Raw genomic sequence first — 22737 nt, 5'->3', positions numbered from 1 at the left:
CAGTCAGCGACAGCTGGAGAAACAAGAGGTTTAGGGGGGAGAAACAGCAAAGGGGGGAAACGGGGGGGGAGCAGATACATAGGCTGGCAGACAGCGCAAGGGGGCAAAAGAAAAAGGGGGGGGGTGTGTGCGGCCAGGGAAACAGATGGGGGGGGGCTAGTGCAACAGAAAAGGGGGGGAAAAACCAAGGGGGGGAGTTTTTTTTGCGCCCCCTTGGGCAAAAAGCGGGGGGGAGTTCAAGACAGGGGGCAAACAGGGGGGGGGGAGGGGGTGTTTTCCCACACAGATCGGACAAAAAAGGAGGGGGTTGTTAAAGGAACAGCACGGACGGCCAAACAGAGTTGGGGGAGGGTGAAAAGAACAGAAAAACCAGAACTCGGCAGAGGACAATGGGGGCAAACGTGGGGGGTAAACCAGAAGACCGAGGGGGAAACAGAGGGGGGGGGGGGAAGGGGGGTGGCAGACAGACAGACAGACAGACACGGAGGGGGCAAACGGAGTGGAAGAGGGGGGGGGGGGCAGACAGAAAAACAGAAAACCAGACACGGAGGGGGCAAACAGAGAGGGGGGAAGGGGGTGGCAGACAGACAGACACGGAGGGGGCAAACAAACAGGGGGGAGGGAGAAGAGGGTGGCAGACAGACAGACAGACAGACACGGAGGGGGCAAACAGAGAGGGGGGGGGGAGAAGGGGGTGGCAGACAGACACGGAGGGGGCAAACAGAGAGAGAGGGGGGGGGAGAAGGGGGTGGCAGACAGACAGACAGACATGGAGGGGGCAAACAGAGGGGGGGGGGGGGGGGGGGGGGACAGACAGACAGAAGGGCACAGCATCCGCACGTATGGGTTTCCATACTTCTGTCAATTGCCGGCGATGTCAGTCCACTTACTTGATATATGTTTGGAAGCATATTTCCCCACATGTTGGATGATTGAATATCGCCAATGGGGCATATGTTCTGACACAGTGTCAAATGTTTTCTGTATGGGGTCCATTGTGTCTATGATGCGTTCAAGGAATTGATTCCCGAACGCTGACAGTCTTTTGCGTGGATCGCGTCACTCGACCCATGCTGGCTTCTGAAAGCTGCTGTAGCAGTCTGCTGGACAAATTAGGTCATGTCGGCTGGGGGCTTCACACAAGCGGGCACATCACCACCACACATAATCCAACCACATCAGAAGGAACAGGCCTGATCACATGATGATGCATTTACAAGAAGTATGAGGAATGAATTATGAAACAACATATCACTTCGTTTTGTTGTTGGTGAGCTGTGAATCATCATCAATATCACTAACACGGAGAGCGCTTAAACACGTTCTGTACCGCTCTTGCTTTCGGGTTCATCAGAACTCCAGGGAGTTTTGGTGGTGATAAACTAACGCTGTAATAAAAGAAATTATGTCTGATGTGTGACGTGGTACTGTTGTTTATTTTTACATGTAGTGTATGTACCTATGCGTGTGTGCGTGCTTGTGATACTTTGAGGCAGCATGATACGAATGATAACACCTCAAACATGACCAGGTGTGAGCATTGGTGTAGCGGAGGAGCGGTCGGGTTTGGGTTCGAATCTCACACTGGCCAGTTTCCTTCCCTTCTGCTAGCACTTGATGGAGGTCTGGAAACGCTATTCATTCGGATGACGGAGACGACGATGAACCGATGTTGTTCCATTTACAACATGCGCTTAGCGCATGCACGTTAAGAAACCCACGACAACAAAAGGGTTGTGCCTGGCAAACCTCTGCAAGAAAAAAAAAAGTCAAATGTGATAGTACAACAAATACACTTGCACGCAGAACAAAAGCGTTGTGCTGTACTGGAGCAAAGTACTACCCCCCCCCCCTTCTCCTCCCACACACAGAGAAATATGTTGTGACAATCAGCAATACACTACAGTATACTACACTAGTATACACTACACTACACCACACTACACTGCACTAAACCACTCTACATTCCATCAGAGGTGGTGGTGGATGTTGAAGCGACAGTGACGGGTGGGACCCAGTCTTGAAGTATTTACTGAAATGTGACAAGGCAAGAACTGCGTATTCATTATCTTATTTGAAACTAATTATATTAGTGAAAGTCTAATCTGTGTGTTTGGAAGGAAGGAAGGGAGGAGGGAAGGAAGGAAGGAGGGAGGGGAAGAGGGAAGGAGGAAGGAAGGAAGGAGGGGAGGAGGGGGAGGAGAGGAGGGAGGGGAAGAGGGAAGGAAGGAAGGAGGGAGGGAAGAGGGAAGGAAGGAAGGAGGGAAGGGAGGAGGGAAGGAAGGAAGGAGGGAAAGAAGGAAGGAAGGAAGGAGGAAAGGAGGGAGGGGAAGAGGGAAGGAAGGAGGAAAGGAAGGAGGGAGGGGAGGAAGGAAGGAAGGAGGGGGAGGGGACGAAGGAAGGAGGGGAGGAGGGAAGGAAGGAAGGGGGAGGGAAGGAAGGAGGGAGGGGAGGAGGGAAGGAAGGAAGGGGGAGGGAAGGAAGGAGGGAGGGGAGGAGGGAAGGAAGGAAGGGGGAGGGAAGGAAGGAGGGAGGGGAGGAGGGAAAGAAGGAAGGAGGGGACGAGGGAGGGAAGGAAGGAGGAGGGAAGGAAGGAGGGAGGGAAGGAAGGGGGAGGGGAGGAGGGAAGGAAGGAAGGAAGGAGGGAAGGAAGGGGGAGGGGAGGAGGGAAAGAAGGAAGGAGGGGACGAGGGAGGGGAGGAAGGAGGGAAGGAGGGAGGGGATGAGGCAAGGAAGGAAGGAGGGGACGAGGGAAGTAACGAAGGAAGGAGGGGACGACGGAAGGAAGGAAGGAAGGAAGGAAATCTGTTTAATCTCCCGCCACACATACTGGTGACCGCAGACTTATTTGCTTGCCAGAAACCGCTGTTCACAAATACAGAAAACTGCTGCCTGCTTTTCGTTGCTGATTGTTTTGCGGAATCGTCATTCATTTGCTGAATTTGTGAAACCAACCGAATAGTCGTCTGTTACACAAATTCAACAATTCTCGGTGTGTGATGGTGGTGGTGGTTTTAGTAGAAATAGCAGCAGCAGCAGTTGTCGTCGTAGTAGTTATGTGTGTGTGCGTGCGTGTGTAAGTGCATGCGTGCGTGTGCGCGCGCGCGTGTGTGTGTGTGTTATAGGGAGGGAGCAGCATGTTGTCTTTGAGTTTGCAAGCACCATGTGTACACCATGAAGAAAAAATTCAACCGTTATTATTTCTTTATTCGTTTCATTCGTTTAATGAATATAATTTCCACCAATCGTTTTGTGCGCGCTTTTCTGCACGTGAAACATTACCTCACATTCACAAACATCACAAAATATCTGACACATATAGTGCTTTGTTTAGGACACATACACAATCTTCACACTCAGGGTCTGTCCATACTAATATTATGTCCAGTTTCCTTTCTTTTTTTCAGAGTCTGGTTTCAGCAAACTCTACATACTGTGCTAAGCCTTGATTGTTTTTGTTTTTATCCGCAGGACCCAGACAAAGACTTGTTAGCGCTGACCACGCTGCTGTTGCTGCTACTGCTGCAGAAGAGAATCTCCCTCAGAGTGTGGCGAAAGCGAGACCCCATGTAACAGTAGACGAAGAAGTTAAGGGAGGAGTTGACGCATCGGCACACGTTGATGACTCTCCACATGATGGTCCTCAGGTTCCTGTACTGCCCGCCGGGCATGAGCCCCGGCACCAGGAAGGTGGCCATCTCCACCATCAGAATGGGAGACAAGCACACCACGAACAGCACGGAGGTCGCGATCAGCATGCGGGTCAGCGCCACCGTGTGGCTGTCCAGCCTTCCGGGGCCTCCCCCTTGGGAGGAGGCTGAAGACGTCTGCTGTCTCCAGCTGGCCGCGGACTTCAGTTTGAGGACGGTGATGGAGGTGGTGACAACGATGAAGACGAAGAAGAAAGCGGGCAGGACCGTGCCATACACCATTGTGCTGAAGACGTCCACCACCTTCTTGTTCTCCTTGTAGAACCTGCCGCGCAGTTGGGGAGAGGGGGTGGGGTGGGGGTGGGGGTGGGTGGGGGATTTGATGAGGATCAAAACGTGAAGTGTCTGTCTGTCTGCTTCTGTCTCTCGCTCACTGATTCTCTGTTTTTGTTTCGGTCTGTGTTTTTGTCTCTGTTTTTTTTTGTCTGTGTGGGTATGTGTGTGTGTGTTTGTGTGTGTGTGTGTGTGTGTGTGTGTGTGTGTGTGTGTGTGTGTGCACGCGCGGGTGTGTGTGTGTGTGTGTATGTGTGTGTGTGTGTGTGTGATTTTCTGTGTCGTCGTATATCCCACTGCTGCAATGGGTGTGCAGTCAATGACGTATGACAGTAAAAATGTCAAAGTCCCCCCTCCCCCCCTTTCTCTCTCTCTCTCTCTCTCTCTCTCTCTCTCTCTCTGAGAAATCTGTGTCATGTTGAAGAGTGCGAACAGGATGATACTGAACAAGTTACAAATTTCCTAACTGGTGTGCTGAATGATCATTTCCATTCACCCAGCCCGAAAGCATTACTCTTTTTCGCAATGGGATTCGTCATCCACGTCTTAATGATCATTACCCTACCCCTGTCCAACTTTAACACTGGACATATAACCAGTGCCGATGTTAGGCGACAAAGACATCAGAGGAATCTCGAGAAAAACAGTGACATGCATGAGGCTTCTGATCTGACTGCCCGTAAAAAGGAACACAATGAGCACAGTGCATGTCGAAAGCCGGCGGCACGCTTCTTTCTGGGGCAACGGCAACAAATGGCGCCGTTTTTCTGGGGTCTTATGCATGAAACCTTACTGAACGCATAGGTGCCAACTATATGCATGTTGACAACTAAAACTCAAAGTAACGAATGCATGAAACCTTACTTCCTGTTCAGTTGGCTACTAAATCTCTCAGTTAGCTTACTAAATTTCCACCACCTTCGGCAGTGGTGGAAATCCTTCAGTTGCCAACTATCCAGCCAAACAAGATGGCGTGTCCGTGTTGAAGCGACGAAACAGGCGTGCAATCCGAAGAGAACTCGTACTCACGGACCTTTCATACCCTCTAAAACTGTACAACGACTCCAAATCAACATACATTTTCCATTTCCAATACGTGTACTCGATAGCTTGAAAAAAAAAAAAAAAAAAAAAAAAAACCAGCAGAGACGACATCGAAGTAAAAACGAGAGAATCGCTCACCCCTGATTTGCAAAGTTGACTGCCGTTTCAATGTTGTGCTACAGCCACATTTCAAATTGATGTGACAGATTTGATCAGTGTGGACTTGACATTATTTTGCACAATTACGTGAGTGACCAACGTTTTTTTGTCGTTGTGTGGGAAAATGGATACGCGGACAGCAGGGTGCCGGCCGGGTCGGCAAAAAACGAAAGTTGTTTGCGATGAGAGGCTGTACAAATAACTGAGGGTGGAACACTGACGCATCCACATCAATGCAGACGTCGTCATGTGAATTCGAGACTGATTTTGTTAATCGAAAACACCATTCTTTCAATGTGCAGGTACGTCAATCTTCAGTTACTATAAACATCAGTATCAGTGTGTGTGTGTGTGTGTGTGTGTGTGTGTGTGTGTGTGTGTGTGTGTAGACTACAGTCAATAATTAACACTGATACTGCTGCAACAAACTTGCCAAATTGCTTGTAACACATACCGCAGCATGGTGTCATTTCAATTAAAATGTAAGAAATTGTAGGGCATTTTGAGTGTGTTCACGTTCTGGGTTTAATATGTGCATATCCATACTAGTGATACAGAAAAAAAAACCACTGATAAAACAGCCAACTGGTTCCTGTCATTTTAGAAATACTGTAAACACACATCCACCCCTGTCCATCTTATCAGCCCCTCCCCACTCCTATCAGTGCTCTTACACACACACACACACACACACACACACACACACACACACACACACACACACCACATGTAATAATAAATATGATGGCCCACTGAACACCCAAACCCTCCTGTGCCTTGTATGTTTGAAATCCCATTTTCACAAGAACTTAACAAAGAATTAATTAACTCTCTCCATACGAACGGCGAAAGAGACGACGTTAACAGCGTTTCACCCCAATTACCATCATCAAACTATTGCAAGCGGAAGGCTCTTATACTGAAGAGGTGAATGTTGACAAAGAATACCACAGTTCTGACGACGGAAGCTAAAGGTTGGGTCATTCAGACACCCATTGGACATCCGATGGGTCTGTGTAGAGGAGAAGAGAGGACTGGCCGTACTGAGTGAGTTATTAATTAGTGTGTGTTTTCGAAAGAAACAATTTTATGTTGAAGGTTTATAAAATTATCTAAAATGACAGTTTTGTTTTTACCCATCTGTTAGCAAATCATATATAATTGATTGTTTCTAATTCCACATTGTCCATTGTTGGTATTACAAATGTCTGTACACTTATCAAGGCATGGATTGTACGTGAACTACGCTACAGAAATTAAAACACAAGTTACCTGTGATGCAGGCTTGACAAGATGAGCTGGATCTGTCCATGCTAGGGTATTGAGGTAGAGCCCACTGTTTACAGCTTTGAGGGAAAAGGGTATTGAGGTGGAGCCCACTGTTTACAGCTTTGAGGGAAAAGGGTATTGAGGTGGAGCCCACTGTTTACAGCTTTGAGGGAAAAGGGTATTGAGGTGGTGCCAACTGTTTACAGCTTTGAGGGAAAAGGTATTGAGGTGGAGCCCACTGTTTACAGCTTTGAGGGAAAAGGGTATTGAGGTGGAGCCCACTGTTTACAGCTTTGAGGGAAAAGGTATTGAGGTGGAGCCCACTGTTTACAGCTCTGAGGGTAATCAGTCTCCACTGGACTGTACTTTGCTTGACAACAGTTGGATGAACATGGCTGATGACTCCAGTCCTCAATCCAGTATATGTCAGTTTGAGATAATGTCATATTTGGTAGGAAATTGGTGGTTTGAATGAACTTGATTATGTTTGTGACAATACATTCATTACATGTTATTATGTTTGTTGCTTTTTTTGTGAAAGTGTACATGTGCATGTGTCACTGTCACTAGTGTCAGTGTATAATATGCATTATTAAGTGTGTGTGTGTGTGGTACTGGTGGGGTGCACTGTGCATGCATAGGTAATAGCTGTATAAGTGCTTCCAGGTGTGTGTGTGTGTGTGTGTGTGTGTGTGTGTGTGTGTGTGTGTGTGTGTAGTTATACGTATGTATGTATGTATGTATGTAATATTTTGAAAAAAAAAGTCAGAAATTGTTAAATTGAGATCAGACTGATTTCTGCTCCAGCAGATTATTAATGTACAGTATACTGTAAAATGTATTCCACAAAGTTAGCTAAACATGGGGGTGGGGATGGGACGACACCTTTTTCAACACATATACATCTGATATGCCTCTCTTTGTGAACAGTTTCATTAATTTCATATTGTCATGTTTCCGAGCTCATGTAAACTCGGATTTCTCTTCAGAGCCTGCATTTCTTTTTGCAATTTCATGTTCAGGGGAACATAAAATTCCTATTGAATGCTTTATCAATTCCATTTGTTGCATTAAAAAAAAATCAGACATAATCCATTCTTTTATTATATCATCATCATTGCTTAGATACGCTGACAGTCATTTTTCTTTTGTGTGTGAAGAAAGTCAGCCACTGATCACCCGCTACCTTGGAGTGGACCAACTGTGGGAAAAAAAGTCCTTAGGGGTGTAGTCTGCTGTTGATGGCATCACCCCCACTGTTTGGCCACCATGGAGCAGTCCTTATGGGTGTGACCTACTGTTGATGGCATCACCCCCACTGTTTGGCCACCATGGAGCAGTCCTTATGGGTGTGGTCTACTGTTGATGGCATCACCCCCACTGTTTGGCCACCATGGAGCAGTCCTTATGGGTGTGGTCTGCTGTTGATGGCATCACCCCCACTGTTTGGCCACCATGGAGCAGTCCTTGTGGGTGTGGTCTGCTGTTGATGGCATCACCCCCACTGTTTGGCCACCATGGAGCAGTCCTTATGGGTGTGGTCTGCTGTTGATGGCATCACCCCCACTGTTTGGCCAACAGAGCCCTGCGCTTCCTGAGGCGAGACCTGAAGGTGTGCTCCAAGACGACCAAGGAGCTGGTGTTCAAGGCTCTAGTTCGGCTAATTGTAAGAGTATGCCAGCACTGTTTGGGACCACAACACCGACACGCAAGCCTTCAGGATTGAAAAAGTCCATTGAAGAGCAGCCAGGTTTGTTTTAAACCGACACAGGAATACCTCTAGTGTGAGTAACATGCTCCACCAGCTCTAGTGGCCTTCACTTGAGGTGCGCTGACTCATCGCCAGGCTTTCCATGCTATATAAAATAAAGCATGGTGAAGCATGTGTGAAATGCACAGTCCTCAAACCTCTGCCCCCCAAGCGGCAGAAGAAGCCAACACAGTCAGACGTTTCAACGCATCCCATGCCGCACGGACTACAGAAACAACATCTTCCCAAGAACGACCCGTGACTGGAACACCCTCCCCCCTGAAACAGTCCAGTCCCCAACCCTGGGCATCGTCCTCCGGAGGGTGTCCAAGCAGTAGACTAACCATCCCTGCCCCCTCCACCTCCAGAACCCCCCTCCCCAACCCCCCCTTCCCCCAAACTTGATACGGCGCTTTGCAGGCCAGGCGCACTGCGTCCTCAGACGTCGGCAAAGCGCTTAGCTATTTGTGTTATCCTGTATTCTGTATGCAGCTCTTCCAAAAGTACTGCATTTTGAAGCAATAATTATATCTTTTATGATTTTCGTTGTCAGTCAGTGTCTTCATCTGCAAGCAGGAAGTGACTGGCAAAACTATCTGTGTGCATGTCTTCTGGCTAACAGTTTCGTGTATTCCCGAAGTTAAAGATAGCGCGCTGCGTAGTTGATTACTCTGTAGTAAGGTTAAACTAAGTCTCTATACAACTACAAAGTTGCCAGCTATGGCGAAGTTCTCAACTACAGTAGTAAGGTTTCATGCATAAGACCCCTGATCCCAGATGAAGTGAGGAAAACGTCATTAACACAGATCCATTAGTGACAGGATCAAAGTAAAGCAGGCACACACACACACATCTAAAAGACACCACAGATACAGAGATGGCCAGGAAAGGCAGGCAAGCAGAGCAACGGGCAGGTTTCCGCAGACAACCTGAAGAACTGGTTAGAGAAAAGAGCACACAGTCTATACAGAGTAGAATTCTTCATCGTATACATGGACACACACACACACACACACACACACACACACACTATATATATATATATATATATTTTTTTTTTTTTTTTTTTTCAGCATTGGCTTTGCATTCAAACCGGAAATAGCATCACACATTCTGCGTGGGTCATTGGAGACCAGCGGTTAGTTGCAAAAAAAGCGTCTGCTATAGCTTGTAGATAAACAGTGAAGTCAGTCAAGCGCTTGGCTACATCTATATATATATGTATAATTATATATATAGCGAGAGAGAGAGACGTAGATAGATAGATAAATAGATAGATGGATAGATAGATAGATAGATAGATAGAAAAATGAGAACTGATAGACAGGGAGGATAAGAAGTCACAGATGGACTATGAAACATTACAAATGAACAAACATAAATGCCACTTCCACCCCCCACGCCCCCATTTCCACGCCATTCACACCGCATCCCTCCCCAACAAATATCCCCCCCCCCCCTCCAAATCCCGACTCACACACCCTACCCCCCAAAAAGAAGAAGAAGAAGAAAAAAAAACAAAAAAACCTACAAAGGACTGCATGACATAGACACAGAAACCAAGGCTGCTGTCTACGTACTCTGTGAACGTTAGAACCAGCGAGGTGCTGTTGGTCCGGGGATCGAACACACAGACCTCGGTGCGCTTTGTGGTGGTGATGACCATGAGGCCCATCAGCAGGACAGAGGAGATGAAGACGATGATGAGAGCCAAGGTGCGCGTGCTGAGCATGCGCTGTGCACGCAGTGGGCTGACCACGCAGAAACATCGCTCGGCCGCTATCACGGCGCTGAGGAACATGCTGACCCTGATGAAGCCCGTCAAGCCTGCAGTAGTAGCATTGCACACAAAATGCTATCGAGTTATGTAAGACGATGAGACTTATTTTGTTGAGTTTTAGCTCTTTGATTTCCTTTTTTTCTTCTTCTTCTTTATGCTGAGTTTTAACTCTTCTTTCTTTCTTTTTTTTTTTCTTTTTTTTTTATAACTCAGAACCAATACAAAAAATAAGGGGGAAATATGAACCGGAATGGGCACACACACACACACACACACACACACAACATTTGTATGGAAGGGAGAGATAGAGAGAGAGAGAGAGCGACACAGTCAGAGACAGAGGCAGAGAGACAGTCAGACAGGGAGAGAGAGAGAGACAGACAGAGACCTAGAGAATATTGAACCCACCCACAATATACTTGGTGAAGAAGTTCAGCGAGCCGATCAAAATGCGATAGATGTCCTCCACGGAAATCAAGAAGGTGACGGTGATGACCATGACATCAGCTACAGCCAGACAGAAGACGCACATGTTGATCCTCTCCCTCAGCCCCTGTCTGTAGAACACAGCGGCACTCAGGATGTTGCCCGGCACCCCCAGCAGGAACAGGAGAGGCACGAATCCTGCAGAGGCGATCAGAGATACTAAGGCCTTTGTCTGCAATGGAACACAATGGAACATAACAAAAATAAAGTCAGTTTCATGCTCATCAAACCAGATGGTGGGTAAACTCTTTCTGGAAGCTTCCTATCTTCTGGTTCACTTGTTAAACCGCGATGATGATGTATGAAAATGAAAACTTACAGTCCCCAAAACAGAATCAGAATCAAAATCGAAATCGGAATAATTTCATTGTCTCAGTAAGAGAAATTAAGCATGCAATTCTGTTGAAACGTGAGTTGTTTAAGATTTCATGAAGTAAATGGTAAAATATTTGACAAATTCAAGAAAGAACATCGAAAAGGAAATAATTTTAAAAAATGGAAAAAGAAAGAAAAGAAAGAGAAAAAGAAAGGGAAAAAGAAAGAAAAGAAATGGTAAAAATAGAAAAGAACGGGAAAAAGAAAGAAAAGAAATGGAAAAAGAAAAAAAAGAAAGAAAAGAAAAGGGGAAAGAAAGAAAAGGAAAAAGAAGAAAAGAACGGGAAAAGGAAAAGAAAGAAAAGAAAAGGAAAAAGAAAGAAAAGAAAGGGAAAAGAAAGGAAAAGAAAAAGAAAGGGAAAAAGATAGAAAAGAAAGGGGAAAAGATAGAAAAGAAAGGGGAAATGATAGAAAAGAAAGGGGAAAGAAAAGGAAAAAGAAAGGAAAAAGAAAAGAAAAAGAAAAGGAAAAAGAAAGGGGAAAAGATAGAAAAGAAAGCAGAAAAAAGATTAAAAAGAACAGAAAACAGGGCAAGGAGACTAATGAAACAAAACAAAATAAGGGAAGGTGGGACAGAAAGATAAATAAAAAGAAAGAAAGATAGACAGATAGACAGACGGAAAGAACTACAAATCATCAGAAGAAGAAAAAAAAACAAATCAAAGAATGAAGTACACATGTAAAATAGTCATAGTAAATAATACGTATAGAGACAAACACAATCATACTACTGACAAACCTCTGGGCTGACGAGTGTCTCAACATTGGCCTGGGAATTATTGATAGTAGACTTCGCTTCCAGCACCACACATCCATGTACAGTTTTACGATCACTGGGAAATCCCACTGTAGTGTTGTAGATGTCTGTTGATTCAATGGTAGAGCCGACGAAACTGGCCATGTTGGGATCCATAGCTATTTGGTTACTTCAGTTCCCTCAGTTTCCGTGTCCTGTCTCGGTTGTCGGCCTTGTAGACGGATTGGTGCTCTGCTGTAACCCAAAGGTTCTATGAAAAAGTTGTTTTTAAGTATAAAACATTACTGAATGTACTGCTGTGATCAGTCTGATAGGTGAGGTACACACACGCACACACAAACAAATAAACAAACAAACGCGCGCGCGCTAGCACACACACACACACACACACACACACACACACACACACACACACACACTATCTATCTACCTATCTATCTATCTATCTATCTATCTATCTATCTATCTATCTATCTATCTACATATATATCTACTTCTCTTTTTCTTCTTGGTTGACTCTGTGATTTTGAGTTTGTGAGTTTGTTAACTAGTTTGTTTTGTTTTCTGTGTGTTTGTTCTTGGCCTACTCCTTTGCTATGTATGGATCGGAGGCCTAATAAATGAATCTCTCTCTCTCTCTCTCTCTCTCTCTCTGTGTGTGTGTGTGTGTGTGTGTGTGTGTGTGTGTGTGTGTGTGTGTGAAGTTATCTCGATCGTTGACTGTGCTATGGATCTGTTGATCTCATTTCTCAATGTTCAAAACTAGGGCAACGTGGATGTGTTATTCATCCAAAGTTGCTTTCTGTTCTTGTTGTTGTTGTTGTCAACGAAAAGGTAAATCGCACTTTTGATTCTGGCACAAATAGTATTCAGCTCCTTCCAGACCCTATTATGATATTCATACTCTTTGTAAATGGTATTACCCTGCTTATCAATATAACTGTACTTGATTCAAGTTTTGTTTCAACTGGTTCTGTATTCATCCACGTTTCAAAATATCTGGACACGATCCATGAAATGTTGGTTTAGACTACTAATGGATCCCGGACTAGATTTCATTTCATTTGATTACCCAAAACGTTGGAATGAAAAATGGTGTTCGTAGCATCCAGGCAGTTTATTATGACATCGTCTCAGTATTTGCACACTCCACATATTTAAAATGAAGAAGGTGCCTAGGCTGGTGGGTAATGACAATGTCCATTTGACTGATAACCCGCTGCTGCAGGAGGCCAGATGTACCCATGACGATGCTGCAGGAGGCCAGATGTACCGATGACGATGCTGCAGGAGGTCAGATGTACCCATGACGATGCTGCAGGAGGTCAGATGTACCCATGACGATGCTGCAGGAAGTCAGATGTACCCGTGACGATGCTGCAGGAAGTCACATGTATCCATGACGATGCTGCAGGAGGTCAGATGTACCCATGACGATGCTGCAGGAAGTCAGATGTACCCATGACGATGCTGCAGGAGGTCAGATGTACCCATGACGATGCTGCAGGAAGTCACATGTATCCATGACGATGCTGCAGGAGGTCAGATGTACCTATGACGATGCTGCAGGAAGTCACATGTATCCATGACGATGCTGCAGGAAGTCAGGAAGTCAGATGTACCCATGACGATGCTGCAGGAAGTTAGATATACCCATGACGATGCTGCAGGAGGTCAGATGTACCTATGACGATGCTGCAGGAAGTCAGGAGGTCAGATGTACCCATGGCGATGCTGCAGGAAGTCACATGTATCCATGACGATGCTGCAGGAGGTCAGATGTACCTATGACGATGCTGCAGGAGGTCAGATGTACGTATGACGATGCTGCAGGAGGTCAGATGTACCCATGACGATGCTGCAGGAGGTCAGATGTACCCATGATGATGACGTTCGTTTGGAATGTTGTTGTCACTTGGTTTCAGGCAGTTTATTATGACATCGTCTCAGTATTTGCACACACCACATATTTAAAATGAAGAAGGTGCCTAGGCTGGTGGGTAATGACAATGTCCATTTGACTGATAACCCGCTGCTGCAGGAGGTCAGATGTACCCATGACGATGCTGCAGGAAGTCAGATGTACCCATGACGATGCTGCAGGAAGTCAGATGTACCCATGACGATGCTGCAGGAAGTCAGATGTACCCATGACGATGCTGCAGGAGGTCAGATGTACCTATGACGATGCTGCAGGAAGTCAGATGTACCCATGACGATGCTGCAGGAGGTCAGATGTACCTATGACGATGCTGCAGGAAGTCACATGTATCCATGACGATGCTGCAGGAAGTCACATGTACCCATGACGATGCTGCAAGAGGTCAGATGTACCTATGACGATGCTGCAGGAGGTCAGATGTACCCATGATGATGCTGCAGGAAGTCAGATGTACCCATGACGATGCTGCAGGAAGTCAGATGTACCCATGACGATGCTGCAGGAGGTCAGATGTACCTATGACGATGCTGCAGGAAGTCACATGTATCCATGACGATGCTGCAGGAGGTCAGATGTACCCATGATGATGACGTTCATTTGGAATGTAGTTGTCACTTGGATTCTTGTGATCAGGAGTGGGATTTAGATTCAAACCTGGGTGTAAATTGTATTCCAGTCATCCAGCTATTATTACCAGTTGGTTACCTCAGAGCGAGGACAAGACAGGTAGTTAATTCTGGCAAAAAAAATGTCTGGAGTAAAACCTAGTGCTTGTCTAGTGTCACCCGTGGGATCTCTCCCCCCCCTCCCCCCCCCTCCCTCCCCCCCCTACATACCATGTCTTTTCCTTCAGATTCTGAAGGCTGACTGAGACAGAAACGGCACTGGGTTCTGATGCTAGGCAACCCGGCACCTCAACAGGGATATATGTCGGCAGAACTGAGAGCATTCTGGGCTGGATGGACCTTTTCTGTGGCGTCCTTCCGGTCAATCGTTTACCCCGGCAAGTTCCCGGCAAGTTCATGTACATCTTTTCTTGAGATTGTCCCAGTCTTTTCCTTTGTAGGCAGTACCGGTGTTGTTATGTCGAGATCGTGTAAGCGTCTCTCATGCATTTTTTTTTTCTATTACATACTTTATTTATCTGTTACATGCTGTTAACTTGTCAGGGTTAGGTAGTTTATATTTTCTAGTCTCACACAGTTCGTACCAATACATGGGGGTTATGTTTTTATTCGCATATAACTGTTACTGCATTTTCACATATTTAAGCTGACACATAAAAATTTATGTTCTCTCTCTAACATGAAATCAGGAATATCAGACTACACGTGCAATTAACACTCTTGGAAACCTTCCCTGCCTCTCCCTCCCTAGCTTTATTGATGGAACACCAGCACTTTTTCATTCCACAATAATGGAAGTCACGTCTTAGAACTGCCCCAAGACATTTTTCTTGGTTCATCACGGGCATAAATCACGCTACGCTGGACAGCCTTCTTAAATGATGCTGATGCTATAAACACGTTACCAAAAATGGATTCCGCAAAACTCTCGTCTGTTCTCTCGTTCTGTCTAAATGTGATTACTGTAACTCCTTACTCTCTGCCATTCCTCAGTACCTCCTAGACAAACTTCAAAAGGTTCAAAATTCAGCAGCACGACTGATCTTCAGAGTCAGAAAAAACGAACACGTACAGCCACTCCTTCAACAACTTCACTGGCTCCCAGTCTCTGCAAGAATACAACACAAAACATCCACTCTTTGCTTCAACTCTCTCACTGATCCCTACTTTCCTGTCTGTCTTTCTGATCTCCTTCATGTCGATACCCCTGCCAGACAACTCCGCTCTTCTTCAGACAATAGAACCTTTACTGTTCCTCGAATCAAAACAAGACTTGTGGCAAGCGATCTTTTTCTCACTTTGCGACAACTGTTTGGAACCAGCTCCCACTCACAACTTGTCACTCTGAAACCCCCTCACAGTTTAAAACTGCCCTGAAGACACACTTGTTCAGACAGTCATAAAATGTTGTATAAAAATAGAGGTGTGTGTGTGTGTGAGGGGGGGAGGGGAGTGGGGGAGACGAGGGGGGAAAGGTGGTGACGGCTGTTTGCACGCCCACACGCGCGAGCTTGTGTCTGTGTATTGCGTGTGTGCGGGTGGGTGAGTAGGTACGTGCGTGTGTGTGTGTGTTTTTTTGTTTGTGTGTGTGTGTGTGTGTGTGTGTGTGTGTGTGTGTGTGTGTGTGTGTGTGAATAGAATAGAATAGAATAGAATACTTTTTATTGTCATAAAACCATAAAAGTTTATAAGACACAATGAAACATAAACATGAGCATATCAAGAAGAGAAACATTCATGAACAAATTTCGCCAGCCTTGGCTGTATTTCTGTTAGAGGGATCAATTCACTAGGCTTTACATTTGGACGACATATATCGATTAGGAATCTGTGTCTGTAAGTATTGTACTTTACACAATTGTCTAAAAGGTGAATCTCATCTTCTAAACTGTTACAAGTATCACACAGTCTTTGTTCTTTCGGTGTATTTTTATATCTTCCCTGTTCGATTTGTAAGTCATGGGCGCTGATTCGTAACATGGTCAGTGCTTTCCTGTGTTGTGTATTTGCTGTATTCTTTAAATATGGTTCAATTTTATAATTTGTCACAGCGTTCTTGTAAAATGCTAATTTAGATGAACTGTCATGTTTCTGTTTCCAAAATTGTATATATTCATTTTCAAGCTTCTTGGATACAGCATGCTTAATCTTTTAACACTAAAAGTGAACTGTTTTTTCCAAACATGATCTAATCCAGTGCTAATTAATACATTTCTTATGAAAAGTAAACACTGAACATTTTCATTTGTTTGAAGATACATGTGTGTGTGTGTGTGTGTGTGTGTGTGTGTGTGTGTGTGTGTGTGTGTGTTCTAATTTTAATATGGATGTGAGAGATTCTTAACACAAACTGTTTTATGAAGTAAAACTCAATTGTTCATCTGTTGTGCTTTTGTTGTTGTTGATGATTGTGTGTGTGTGTGTGTGTGTGTGTGTGTGTGTGTGTGTGTGTGTGTGTGCGGGGTGGAAGTGTGAGTGTTTTTACAATACGTACATTTTTACATTTTCAGGTTTAATTTCATAAATGTTATGTACATACATTTATGAAATTAAGCCTGAAAATGTAAAAATGTTTGATGAATATTGCTATATCATGTAATGGTGTAATCTGTTTGTTACAACTGTTTGTCATTCGTGTGTGTGTGTGTGTGTGTGTGTGTGTGTGTGTGTGTGTGTGTGTGTGTGTGAACATTTGCTTCATCTTTCTAGCTTTGATCTCTGTGTTACATGGGGTGTTTCTTCAGGGAAATGCTTAGCAGGAACTGTTTTTGTTGTTGGTGTTGTTGTTGTTGTTTGTTTTTGGTTTTTTGGTTTGTTTCTTTTTTCATGTAATGTCGTAGTAGTTTGCATTATTTGATTGTTGATCTGTGTTCGTGTGTGTATGTGCCTGTAGGTGCGTGTATGTGTGTGTGTCATTGAGTGAGTGTGTGAGTAGTGTGTCTGGGTATGCTTGCGTTTGTTGGTGCATACGTGCGTGCGTGCGCACATGTGTGTGTGTGTGTGTGTGTGTGTGTGTGTGTGCGTGTGTGTGCATGTGCGTTGTGTGTTTTGTATGTATGTATGTATGTATGTATGTATGCATGTATGTACCTACGTATATATGTGTGTGCATACATGCTTGTGTTCTTTCAATTTCAATTGTCTACACATTTGTTGACTCACTTGTGTAAACAAAGTGAGTCTATGTTTTAACCCGGTGTTCGGTTGTCTCTGTGTGTGTGTGTGTGTGTGTGTGTGTGTCTGTGTGTCTGTGTGTCCGTGGTAAACTTTAACATTGACATTTTCTCTGCAAATACTTTGTCAGTTGACACCAAATTAGGCATAAAAATAGGACAAGTTCAGTTCTTTCCAGTCATCTTGTTTAAAACAATATTGCACCTCTGGGATGGGCAAAAAAAATTAAAAAGAAGCCAGATTATATGCAAACTGCATTTACTGTTCTATATATATATATATATATTTATTCTCTAAACTTGGCACTTTGATCTGATATTCTGACACAACAACAAGAGCAGTCATTTTTATCATTTTATGTTCAGACTGGAACTTCTTTTGCTGAGCATGGAAGTTATATTTATTTTGCATGTCTTTGGTGCAGATAGTAAAAATATATATAATTAATCTGTAATTAATGCTAAGGGGCTTAACTTGCTTTAAACTGATCTTTCTCATATTAAACATTACATTTTGAAATTACACACAATACACAAAAAGCTTGTGTGTTTTACTCTCAGTGTACAGGCTTTCACTATGTTCATTCGCCCAAGTGGTCTTTTTCAGAAAATACTAAAATCAATACGACTTTATAGGTCTGATGGCTGAGCCCTGAAGGTCATGGGCAAAAATCAATTGCGTACACATATTTATACATATTCAAAGCGTGTGCTCATATTCTTCGCCAACGCGAATGACGCCATTTTGTTTCAAGTTGCTGACCTGCCCGTTCAATCCTATATTCAATCGACAATACATAATAACATGTGATGGAAAGTTGGAGAAGGAGACCGTTAAGTATTTATTCAGAGAAGGATTTGTGAACGCCTCATCACTTACTGGATTATGCCCCAAACTGCCATAAAAATAACCACAGAATCAGTTTGAATTCACAGTTTAAAATTGTAAACCATGCAATACCCTTGAATTGATGAAACGAAAAAATTTCCAGTCTTGACTTTTCTTAAAATGAAGTCCTTTTCACTTCATACGACGTTTAGAAGTACTTGTACTTGGCTCTAGTTTAACAAAATACTCAATTTTCATATCAACTTTAAAACTATAAAACTAGAATGAACATAAAAGATAAATTGAATCGACCGTGTCGTACTACATCCCCGGCGGGAGTAACTAAACTTGTACATCTATCTAGATCTAGAGAAAACGGCTAAATGTTGCAGTGTGATCGCGGCGATAGCCACGTCTCCTTTACCGCGGACTTAAAAAGAATTTTTTATTGCCCTTAAAGATTTTTTGAATGCCCAAGATACACCAGAATAATATGATTTAAACAGCATTCTCACTGCAAATACCACAATCGATTTATCGCCCTTTAGAAAAGTATGTTTAAATATTAAATTTTAGAATGTCAGTTAAGGAGCCACGATAGTGTGATGGGTAAGACAGTTTCTTCTCACCCGAACACGCGGCGTTCGAATCTGGTTAGGACTTTTCTTTAACCCGAAGCTTTATAATAACAAATACAGAACACATTTGAACGATTAGATTTTTTTTTAAAGTGTATCACAAGTGAGTCTTGAAGGCCTTGCCTCTCTTGTTGTTGTTGTTATCATTATTTCGGTTTTTATCTATCTTTATATATATATATATATATATATATATATATATATATATTATATTATATTATATATATATATATATATATATACCTGTTACATTTCTTGATTTAATCAACTGACATGACCTCTTTTAATTGTTCTCTCTTACCTATGTTTCAAATTATATGCATATGTTTGTGTGGGGATGTTTGAGTGAATGTTTTTAGTGCTATTGTAAAGCGCATAGAGCTTCAAGAATATGCGCTATAGCAAGAAGTCTTAATAAATAAATAAAATAAATTTGTCTGTGTGAAATTCGGGCTGCTCACCCCAGGGAGAGCGTGTCGCTACACTGAGAGCAGCACCCTTTTTTTTTTTTTTTTTTTTTTCTGACTGCAATTCTATTTGCTTTCCTTATTTGTTTCCTATGAATGTGCTGCCACACAAAATGACAAACATCCCTGAACAAAATGTTCACTCTTCAATGGGTTCGTTTGACTTACCTCCACCTGTGATATCAATCATCGTCCTGTGGTATAGCCTTCAACGCTAAACCGATTTGTACCTGTCCAACAAAGTGAAAGGATTCCGACCCTCAGCATTATGTCAAACGCCATAGGGTAAACATGAGCACAATATGTATATGAGGATTTCCTCTCCAAACTCGATGTTCACTTTTTCAGAGGATCAGCGCTTTTTCTTCCTGAATCAGCGCGGGGCTTGTGATCAAAGTGACATGTTTTATCAAAACAGTTGTGTTAAAGCTCACCTGGCACCATAGGAACTCCACAAATGAAAACCAAAAGTACAGTGTGTACTGAAGTAGTTGAAGCCAAGTTTTACATCTTTTTTGTACTTTTTTTCTTTCTTTTATTTTCTTTTTCCTTTTAGGGGGATGGGGATGGATTGTTCCCCGCAAGGTCCAGCCTTATTTTGCAAACATTAAGAGGCGAAAGTGACAACCTGAATCCCTGCTGACATGATAAAGGCAGTACAGTCAGAACTATTCCCGATGCAGGCGGGTGTTTGATGGCGTAGCATGCATTAACTCTCTCCATACGAACGGCGAAAGAGACGACATTAACAGCGTTTCATCCCAATTACCATCATCAAAATATTACAAGTGGAACGCTCTTATACTGAAGAGGTGAATGTTGACAAAGAATACCACAGTTCTGACGACGGAAGCTATAGGTTGGGTCATTCAGACACCCACTGGACATCCGAGGGGTCTGTGTAGAGGAGAAGTGAGGACTGGCCGTACTGAGTGAGTTAACATAGACACGTGTGTACCACCACACACGGTACTGGATCTCTTGAGTACTTGGACGGGAAAACTGACCACTTCACATTTTTGTTCCTCTCCGCTAGGATTTATAATCACAATTGGCTGATTGCGAAGGGGTGCTTTTTGTGATGCAGCTGTACAAATTTCAGTTAGCTGAATTGCTCAAGTTGTCAATCCCTGTAGACTTCCCACATCAGATCAAAGCAAGGCGCACACGTATGATAATCGTGTGCAAATCATGCTATGTCTATGCAGGTTATGAGATTTCCTGAATAAATAATGCAACAATATTTATTCATTTATTTGTAGAGTTATTCATTTATCTATCTATATATATTTTATCGTATTTTATTTGTTTATCTAATCATTTATTCGTTTATCTATTCATTAATAACGTGCATTCAGTTATGCGTTTGATGTATATTTGTTTATTTCTGTGACGATATGGCGTCTGAGAGAGAGAGAGAGAGAGATTGTGTGTGTGTGCGTTTATTTGTGTGTGTGTGTGTGTGTGTGTGTGTGTGTGTGAGAGAGAGAGAGAGAGAGAGAGAGAGAGTTTAGTGTGTGTGTGTGTGTGTGTGTGTGTGTGTGTGTGTGTGTGTGTGTGTGTGTGTCCTATTTTGTCTTTTTCATGCTGTACCATCACAGCCGCTTCAGTGTCGCAATTCCCGCGCCACACAACTCGAGCGTGAAGACTGAAAAGGGATTTCTATCGAAACATCCATTGCATTCATCGGAGACAGTACACACAGACAGACAACAACAACAACAACAACGACAACAACAACAAAAGGCGAGGGTCAGGCATTTATTCATTACAAAAAGGTTGTCTTTTTTAATCACTAACTATGTGTCAGCAGCCAGCATCTTGAATTCAACACAGAAATCCTCCTCTCCCTGCTCCAGACCAACGTTGACACTGAGGTCAGCTCATCCTAGGCTCGCTAAGGTTTCAGCCAATCACGACGCAAAAACCTGAGCTCAGCCTAGGTTCAGCCCCAAACAACTAAAAATAACCCACCAACCTCCTCATCTACAATCACACACACACACACACACTGAAAGAAAACTCAACCAAACAAACAATAAAGCACTTCTGATGTCAGTGTCGATTTCTCGTCAGAGTCACGGTAGCTGTTACTGAAATGATCTAATTGCGGTTTCGAATTCATGGATGATAGCCTCACTAGTTTTGGCTCAGCTGTAGGTGGTTTAGCATCATAACGTCCTACTATATAGTCGTTCGGGGCAAGAGGACCCCCTTAAGCATGAAATCCGATTTCTCTTCTCGTGGAAGCCACATTACATTGTAACCACATGTAAACGATAGAGGTCCAATCATGCTACAACAAATCCCAAGCAATCAAGATTCGAAACAAGCAATAATACGTACGAGGTGTTTAACTAAAAACAATGTTTTGGCCTTCTTGCCCCGTACGTGGGGAAAAGTGCCTTCACACAAGGGGCAAAGCGCCTTCACGCAAGGGGTAAAGCGCCTTCACACAAGGGGCAAAGCGCCTTCACGCGCGGGGCAAAGCGCCTTCACGCAAGGGGTAAAGTGCCTTCACGCAAGGGGCAAAGCGCCTTCACGCGCGGGGCAAAGCACCTTCACACAAGGGGCAAAGCGCCTTCACGCAAGGGGCAAAGCGCCTTCACGCGCGGGGCAAAGCACCTTCACACAAGGGGCAAAGCGCCTTCACGCGAGGGGCAAAGCGCCTTCACGCTAGGGGCAAAACGCCTTCACGCGAGGGGCAAAGCGCCTTCACGCAAGGGGTAAAGTGCCTTCACGCGCGGGGCAAAGCACCTTCACGCAAGGGGCAAAGCACCTTCACGCAAGGGGCAAAACGCCTTCACGCAAGGGGCAAAGCGCCTTCACGCGAGGGGCAAAGCGCCTTCACGCTAGGGGCAAAGCGCCTTCACGCTAGGGGCAAAGCGCCTTCACGCTAGGGGCAAAGGGGCAAAGCGCCTTCACGCTAGGGGCAAAGCGCCTTCACGCAAGGGGCAAAGCGCCTTCACGCTAGGGGCAAAGCACCTTCACACAAGGGGCAAAGCACCTTCACGCAAGGGGCAAAGCGCCTTCACGCTAGGGGCAAAGCGCCTTCACACAAGGGGTAAAGTGCCTTCACGCTAGGGGCAAAGCGCCTTCACGCAAGGGGTAAAGTGCCTTCACGCTAGGGGAAAAGCGCCTTCACGCAAAGCGCCTTCACGCTAGGGGCAAAGCGCCTTCACGCAAAGCACCTTCACGCTAGGGGCAAAGCACCTTCACGCTAGGGGCAAAGCGCCTTCACGCTAGGGGCAAAGCGCCTTCACGCAAGGGGTAAAGTGCCTTCACGCTAGGGGTAAAGTGCCTTCATGCGCGGGGCAAAGCACCTTCACGCTGAACTGAACTGAACTGAACTTAACTGCAGCAATGACGACCCGCCATTCTTGAGTGTTTTGAGGTCAGTTTCGGAATGCTATCCCAGGTGTGTTCCACTGTGTGGAGCTCTCCATTCAGCTTCCTGTC

At 44.4% G+C, this 22737-nt stretch overlaps 1 protein-coding gene across 1 annotated transcript; it reads right to left on the bottom strand.

Moving 5' to 3' along the window:
• Window positions 1-3242: 3242 nt before the first annotated feature.
• On the bottom strand, window positions 3243-11831 carry LOC143280759 (uncharacterized). Its single transcript, XM_076585434.1, has 4 exons — window positions 11586-11831; window positions 10394-10643; window positions 9786-10032; window positions 3243-3975 (listed from the first exon to the last, which is right to left on the bottom strand). The coding sequence occupies exons 1-4, from the start codon at window positions 11757-11759 to the stop codon at window positions 3462-3464; spliced, it is 1185 nt and encodes a 394-aa protein (XP_076441549.1). The 5' UTR covers window positions 11760-11831; the 3' UTR covers window positions 3243-3461.
• Window positions 11832-22737: the final 10906 nt, after the last annotated feature.

Source organism: Babylonia areolata, chromosome 4 (assembly GCF_041734735.1).
Source record: "Babylonia areolata isolate BAREFJ2019XMU chromosome 4, ASM4173473v1, whole genome shotgun sequence".
In the NCBI taxonomy this organism is placed as follows: domain Eukaryota; kingdom Metazoa; phylum Mollusca; class Gastropoda; order Neogastropoda; family Buccinidae; genus Babylonia; species Babylonia areolata.
This window is presented reverse-complemented; position numbering and strand designations above follow the sequence as displayed.

Bases quoted from the DNA above. Each gene is read 5' to 3' on its own strand.
- LOC143280759 (XM_076585434.1), bottom strand. From the start codon at position 11,759: ATGGATCCCAACATGGCCAGTTTCGTCGGCTCTACCATTGAATCAACA. The intron at 10,644-11,585 runs GTTTGTCAGTAG...GTTCCATTGCAG, and splicing joins AGACACTCGTCAGCCCAGAG to ACAAAGGCCTTAGTATCTCT. The intron at 3,976-9,785 runs GTACGTAGACAG...ACTGCGCGGCAG, and splicing joins CTGGTTCTAACGTTCACAGA to GTTCTACAAGGAGAACAAGA.